The 8285-nt window shown below is 36.0% G+C and overlaps 1 protein-coding gene across 8 annotated transcripts in view; it reads left to right on the top strand.

The window, feature by feature from the left end:
• Positions 1-8050, top strand: part of LOC119832769 (T-box transcription factor TBX3-like) — an 89268-nt gene extending 81218 nt beyond the window's left edge. For 6 of the 8 annotated variants that reach the window (XM_038356529.1, XM_038356521.1, XM_038356538.1 and 3 more), the window contains 3 exons: positions 470-546; positions 5505-5641; positions 5868-8050. In XM_038356529.1, coding sequence (XP_038212457.1) covers positions 470-546; positions 5505-5641; positions 5868-6451 — 798 coding nt within the window. In that variant the 3' untranslated portion in view covers positions 6452-8050. The remainder of the gene's footprint in view (positions 1-469; positions 547-5504; positions 5642-5867) is intronic. The other 2 variants (XM_038356545.1, XM_038356578.1) reach the window with 1 other exon arrangement.
• The last annotated feature ends 235 nt before the right edge of the window (positions 8051-8285 follow it).

The raw sequence follows: 8285 nt of genomic DNA on the forward strand, positions 1-8285 counted from the left end.
GTACTGAACGCATCGTATTTAGAGTTTATATAAGAATTTATATAAAGAAGCAAAATCCGCAGCATAAAAGAAAATGTAACATAAACATTGGATTTCAATTCTGGCTTAACATATTTCACATTCATTAATTAAATTGTAATAAGGTCTCAATTATGTAAACTCTTTTCAGTGTGGCCTGTGCTTTTTCATAGCCCGAAACTATGAAACAATACAAGTTGAACCTATTAATAAAAACCAAATATTGCGCTCAGAAGCATTCACCTTCAATTGCCACCCTGAAAAATGAATTCAGAACTTTTAGACGTGAATCAAATCAAGAAAAACAAAAAAGGCCAAAACACAAAAAAAATATCCTGTAAATAACGTTTTACATTTTGTAAATATTCCGGCCCACCAACAACTTAACTTACGTAAACTTAAGCAAACTTTGTAAAATATAAAAATAAATTAAGTCTTTATTTTTTCACAGATTACGCAATTAAAAATCGACAACAACCCGTTCGCGAAAGGTTTTCGCGACACGGGTGCGGGGAAAAGAGAAAAGAAGTAAGTATTTAAACTACGTTCTATACAATTATTTCATAAAAAAAAAAACATATTTGAAACTCACTTGACGTTTAATTGAAGATCGTTTTTCGAGATAATTACTGGTTCCTCACTACAAGAGCTGCGACTGGAATACAAGCCTACAAAAGTTGCAGACTGCAGTTTTGATATTAAGTGATTTTAACCAAGGACTATTACTAGTTTTCCCTCTAAAAATTTTGTTTTTTTTTTATTTTTTAAAAATAACCGACTTGACTTCGTATAATTTGATACATTCGTAAATGCGACTAACCTCTCGAGGTTAAATAAAAAGTATCTAGCAGATAAAAAGGCATAAATAAAGTATCGTTTCGTATTTTGGGTATATGGCAGCAGTATTTTAAAGTGCGTTCTTTAACAGTGACTAGTTTTATTTTGAGGGGAAATCTTGCTAAAATTGTGACGGTTGCAAAACCATTAACTAATTAACAAACATTAACTTGAAAAAATAATATTGAATGTATCGTCCAAATAAAACATACAGATTCAAATACAATACTTCTAGTTGTTTATGGCATGTTCGACATAACGTTTATAATATTGATATGTACATAACAAATATTTGAAATGTACAAGTATTTCACTTATTAATAACGTGTTTGTCACAAAAATAAGGATTTATTAAATCACGTCCAAGCGTCACATAAACAACGAGCGTTAGAATTATTGCTGCAAATGAGCGGCAATAAAGTGAGCCGTAGGTGGTAAACATTCAAAGATTAATGAGGGCACAGCCGTCTACAATTTAACTAAAGTTAACAACTAACGAAATTAGTCCGCTATCTGTGAATCTCCTCAAATTAATTAGGGCAAGAACGTTTCTGAACGCACCGCTAACACCACCGACGACGTTCCAAATTCAAATTAAACCAATCCGGCGCCTCCTTATTCATGTTCGGGACTTAAACATGGCGGGTAACTGTTCAAAATGGTGGAGTCATTCGACTTGGCGCTTTTTCCAACGTCTTTAGCGTGCGAGGGAGAAAATTGGATTTCCGCGATAAAATCAGCTTTAGACTTTTTTCACCGCATAATTTGATAGCTCACCGCAGTGGGAGCTTGCGGTTCCGCTTACTTATTTGAATTTCAACGAACAAGAACTCAATTAGTGTGAGCTGTGAGATTATTAAGATGATGAGGCGAATTGACAGATCTGATTTTATACTAATAATCCAATGATAGGCAGTCGCTACAGCTGTACTGAGTTGGCACAAATATAAATAAGATTCAAACAAAAAAAGAACGTTAACAACGTCTTAAAATATCTGACATAGTAGCGTTGATTATTAAACCTTAAAATAAGACTGCAGATTTCTGCTAAAATGCAAACATAACGGTAGCTAATGGGCCATTAGGATCCTTTGGCTTTGTAAGCACATATTTATTTAACGTTCAGGAAGGCATCTTTAATTCGCTTACACAACATTTTACACCGGAATTGTCGGCCCACAGCTTCCAAATTAAAGGGCATACACCGCCGGACACCGGAAGCTCGCCTTTTCAAAATGGCCGCCGAACCGGAAGCGCGGGAAACGTGAGCGTTTTGATAAACGCCACGTGAAAAGCCGGGACACATGCCGCATATCTCAACGTTCCCTTTGTATTATTTACTCTATGGTTTAGCAGTTAGCTGGGACGACCGACTAAAATGTGAATTCATTGCAATTTCATTTTATGCCATCTCTATTATTACTTGACGCACAGCACTAATTTCTTAAAATTTAAAGAATTTCCATTTACATGTTTAATTCAAAGCTTTTTTAGTAATTTATACTATAACTTGACTACAGCCGTACACTACTAAATGCAAGAATCAGTAAAAATAATTTATTCAAAACTAATGTTCAAGAGTCCCAGTCCCGGGACTTTTACCGCACATTTACCGTTCTGGGATAAAAACTGTCCTGGCAAAAAAGCATCGGCCTTTGCAGGTCTCGAAGTATCTTTGTACCAAATAACATCCATTTTGCTTCAATGGTTTAGCCATGAAGACGGAACAGGCATACAGATTACTTTCGCAATTATGACATTAGCAGGAATTTAGACATTTGTTTTATCTTAAATATGTTACTTACATATTGAAAAGGTAAGGCATTGCTACAACATCGACGCATACAATCACAAGAATAAATCGAAACGGTTACGATCATAACAATATCGTTCCATAAATTTAAAAGGAATCAAAACAAGTATTGTTAAATGTATCATCAAAAATATGCTCGATAAATTGCGTTGAGGGTTGGATCACATCGAGAATAAAAAATTTGGTAAAATTGCTAGGAGCTGGCCACCCCGCGCCGGTTTACATTGTAACGTGAACACCCTAATGCTAACAGTTTAAGTTAGGGTTGCCATCGACGAGTAATAAAAAACATTTCGTAATTTTTATTGTGCTCGCATACTTAACTCAATTTGCATTTAAAAATGCTTTCGTATTCAAAATTAAAAATAATCATAAAATTGTTGAAAGATGTATATAAAAAATACATAGTGGAATAACCCCTCTTTAAATGCTAAATCGAGATTTTATGAGAATTTTATAATCTATCTGATCTGGGCAATATGGTACGTCATTTTATATTCTAAGTATATTCACATTAAAAGCTAGGAGACTATGTCTACAGCAACAGTGACACATAAGAATATCAGTTTCGACTGGTTGCTATAAAAATCGCTCAGTCATCAAGCTAACGCTTTCATGACCTATAATATTTAAAAATAAATTGGTATAACTATATACCAATTTATTTCTCAAGTATTATTGAAACAAAATTGTTGATTTTCCCCACCACACTTAAGAAGTTGCATTCAAATTCAACTTTAAGAACTTTACTAACGAAACTCAAAGATTTTCAATGTAAAAAATCAGCCGTTCGAATTAAATCGAAACAAAACCAGCCCTGACCACAAAGGGTGGCTAAATTAAATTCTATCAGGCGATGAGATGAGTTAATAAAATGAATTTAGTAGACCCCAGTAATCAGGCTCTCGCTTGGTGTTTGGGGAACAAACAATGCACAATAAACTTTTACAGAAGGTAAACTTTAAGACAATTGACAATGTTTTGCGATGATTTCGCGCTACGAATAAGTTTCAAATTCAATGACAGATTTAATTGTCTGAGCATTTTGGCTCTCGTGAACTTGAATACGGATTTTTTTAAATACTTATATTTTTTATATAACTACGCTCATTATTTAGAAGTCACGTACTTGTTGTCTCATACAAAATATATTAAATTATAGTGACTAGATGCAACAATGTTTTTAAAACTGAAAACGTACCTAATATTGCGAACTCTCATTTTGGGTATTGCAAATTTATAACAAAAAATTGTTGATTAATGTAAACAGCAATTTCTTTATGGCATGTTATTTATGGATAGAACCATCATATCTCGTATTTTCTAGAAATTTCGAACAATACTAAAAATAACCTAAAAATTTATTATTCCCTCTGCGTGTTCTTTAAGCGAACCGGTAATTTTGACACTATAAGCAAAAAACAGACGAAAGGGCGCGACAGACGAGGTAGGTTTCCTCACTATCATTAGGAAATGATTAACCTTTGGAGGGTCGCGGTGGGCCATTAACCAAAATGTCAACCGCTCGACACCCCTCCTTGATACGATGGCATTTTTAAACCCGCAACAATGTATGCAAAAAGTGCTATATTCACCGATAAACCCATTTTTCCTTAATTTCTCGATATGGAAGCAGATTATAAAAATTTTCATGTTAAGCTATATAATTTGAGACATACCGTCGTACCATGGAATAATATCAATCGATTATGCGAAACAAAATTTGTGCCGATCATTGAATTTTATATGAAATTTTTAATCTCATTCCTTTATTCCGTGAGTTTCATCGGTTCGTTCACTCCTCAAAACGACGATATAAATTACGATGCCCCTAAACACGATATACCTAACTAAATCTTAACTGCACTAATTTACTAAATGTCGTCGCAATGATAAAACTTTATTATAAGTTAAAACATGCGAGATTGCAAGCTTTAAGTTTCACGTTTTACAAGATTAAACGTTTTATTGGAAATTATTTCTTATTTAGGTATAACGTAATTCAATTCGTTTTCGTTAATGACAGAACATATATCTGCTAAACTGGTCAAAATGAATAATCTCGAATACATATATTGTTATTAATTCTTCATTTTCTATAAACGACAATTAAACTTTCTAACTTACTTTTCTATGTTTGTACTTAAAAATAAATAATAAAATTAATGTCCTGTCGAAATCACATATTATTATAGTAATTATTGCCTTAACATAGACTTTTCAAACATATTTAATGTCAATATTAAATTAGGTTGAGAAATGCATTTCAAATAAATATAAATATCCCGCTTTCGAGAACTAATCGAAAAGTTTCAAGTAAACATGCAAGACTATTACGTACTTATGTTGTATTTATTTGTATAGAAGTAGAAACAATGTTGGCACAAGAATTAAATGTATTTTCCTCCATGCAAGTTTACATTTCCCTCTGTCGCTCACACAAGCTCTTTAACGGTATCTATTATTGCTATTGATCTAAAGAACTGTTAATATAGATGGCATATTTGTCAAAGTCTGTCAGATGTATACATGGTGTCATCGTTAAGATGAGAATCGTCAAGAATTTCCATAGAAGTAGTTTCTAATGACCTTGAAAAGGCTGATCGTTTCTAATCTCCTGATTTTAAATAGAGAGAACTAGTGATCAACTTAAATCTATTGTTTTAATACCTTAATACCGTATAGCTTGTACCTTATACCTATTATCTGTTATTTAATATAACGTTAACTCATAAAACAACAAACGTTGCAAACGGCGCCATTGCTATTCCTTTTGACTTTATGCCTTATACCTTGTCTAAACACCTGATTATTGACATAACGATAACACGAGCAGTCTGTCCGTGTACCGCAGGCAAGCGCTGCTGACGGCGCGGTCGGACGCGCGAGACGACGACGACGAGCGGCCGCTTGACGTCGGGGGCCCCTCCAGCCCCCCTCCACCACCCTCCACTACGCAACATTCTACCAACTGTGAGTATCCGTACTATCATAGATTATAAACGTGGATGCAGGTTGAGGTCTTGAAGAGAGAATATAAGATAGCTTTATAATTTTATATACTTAAAATAATATGTTACAAGTTAATTTATTTGGAAATATTTGAAACTTGGAACGATCCTATGTTTCCGATAGATAACACTATAATACGGTACAGCATAAACTGTACGGCAACATTAACAACATTTATTTGTTACAGCCTGGTTTACGTCAAGCGGAGGTGGCGGAGACTCAGGTCCGGACGAAGCGGGATCCGACTCCTCGTGTTCAGGCGGCACCCGGGCGCAGTCCCCTCCCCCCGGCCCGTCGCGCCCCTCCCCCGCGCCGGACGTGTCGCTCGGGCCGCCCGTGCAGCCGCCCTTGCTGCCCTACCTGTACCCGCCGTCGCTGTACCCGCCGCCGTTCTTCCCGCCGCACCAGATGCCGCCGGGGCTGCTGTTCAACCTGCACCCGCTGCTGCAGCAGTACTCGCTGCCGCCGCCTCCCGCACCGCCCGCGCCCGCGCCGCTAGGCAAGGCGCACCGGTTCGCGCCGTACGCGCTGCCCGGGCTGGGCTCCGCGTTCGAGCAGGTGGCGCCGCGCGCGCGCAGCCTCAGCTCGTCGCCGGCGCGGCCGCGCGGGGGGTCGCCGCCCGCGCGCGCCGCGTCCGCCGACCCGCCGCCCGACGCGCCCACGGCCGCCGCGACGCCCGCGACCCCCGCGACCCCCGCGACCCCGCCCGCCTCCGACCTCAAGAGCATCGAGCGCATGGTCAACGGCCTCGACGTCGAAACGCAGGACTGACTCGCGACGTAGCCGCGAACGTGTACATAGAGTGTATTTATATCAGATCCCGCCGGGATGTCGTTTTGTATCGTTCCTATTTTGTTTTCTGTCGAGTTCTATTCGGGTCGATCGTATCATGTAAATAGTTAAGCTCACACTAGCTGTTTGTTTAGAACGTTAATGTTCGTCGATTGACCGTCACGCGTTAACCGCACTCGCTTGTCACCTGGATAGTTAGCATTGACCATAAGTTTTCTTGCATTGTCGTTTTATAAAGTTATGAAAATTTTTATGGAACCCATTTTAAATTATAAAATTTCTATGAAACTTTCCCATTCCTATGGTTATAAAGCTCCAGGCTTCATTGATAGCAGTATATTTTACAACGCCTCATTTAGTTCCGTTTCACAAAATTCTAAGGGACTTATTCAGCTATTATATTTTTAAATGCATCTAGGCATGGTAGTCATGGTGGTCTTATTATGTCTGTCAAACGAAAAAAATAAATAATTGTAGTACCTATTCATATTTTCCATATAAATTTGAATCAATGGCATGATTTCCATTTTCATGTTTTACATGTCACTGTCAATTGTTTTCCCGCCATTTTAGTTATAAGTTGTGTTGTCAAATATACTGGAATGGAGTGGAGTGTGCGGTGACGTCATTATTCGAACACGTAGTATTGACACGATAGCTATCACATTAGTTTCCACTGCAATAGATATAGTGATATTATTTTCGATGAAAAGAACCTAATGCGAGACATCATTCATATATTATGTTAGCACGACGTTATCAAATACTTACACCAATTATAATTTGTTTTTATTTTACTAAGTGTTATTAAAATATAAACAATTTATTTCTTATTTATTAAGGTTTATTTTTAGTAGAATATTAAACAGATGGTATTTAAAAGATGTCAAAATAAGGCCTTTTCGTCGATTTATCGATTCATTTAATTCCCACTTATTATAAAAATAATTATTGCTTTATTGTGTAAATACAATTTATAAGGTATATTTACGTGTTTATTATTATTAGACATATTTTGAAAATATGTTTTATCAATTGTGCTGTGAACGAGTGCGTTCGGTTGTTTCTTGCAAAAAGAGTCGAGAGAAATTAATAATTTTATAATTTTATTAAATCTTAATATAAAAAGTATTATAATGAGGCATTGTTTCGTTTTATATGGAAGTATCTAAAATTAATCATAAAATTAAAAAGTTTATAAGAGTTTTTTAAGAACAATCTGACGCACCATATAAAAACGATTGATGAAAATTAACTGTAAGTTAAAATTTTGTAATATATAGTTGATAAATTTGTAGTTAAAATACAAAATATATAATTATAAATGAATATAATTTTCCATGGAATTCATTAAATTTAAGACCATTAAAAGTAAATCTCGAAATAATATACGTAACACATTTTGTTGTTGTCTTATTTTATCAAAAGTGAATTGAAATGCAAACACAGGTTTGTTGATTTGCCATTTTTCTACAGAATGTAAAAAAGAGTTGCTTTGAGAAGTTGAGAGACTGTAACTATTTGACAGCTGTATTGAAAACTATTCATTAAAATATATAGATAAATCTATTGACAAAAGACGTGTTTTCTTTTTGCTTGCACCCACCAAACAGAGAAAAGATCTCATCAAATACAAGAAACTCTACATGTACTGTATAGTTGCATACATGTGAGTTACACTACAAAATGGTCCTAAAGCTAAACGCAACACGGTTGAAACTCAAAACCCAGCTGCTTTAGAACTAATCGCGAATCTATCTAATATGAACATCTGTATTCAAACGCGAAGGCAATCGCAAAAACACATCCGTAA

The sequence above is a fragment of the Zerene cesonia genome, chromosome 2 (assembly GCF_012273895.1).
Source record: "Zerene cesonia ecotype Mississippi chromosome 2, Zerene_cesonia_1.1, whole genome shotgun sequence".
Taxonomy (NCBI): Eukaryota; Metazoa; Arthropoda; class Insecta; order Lepidoptera; family Pieridae; genus Zerene; species Zerene cesonia.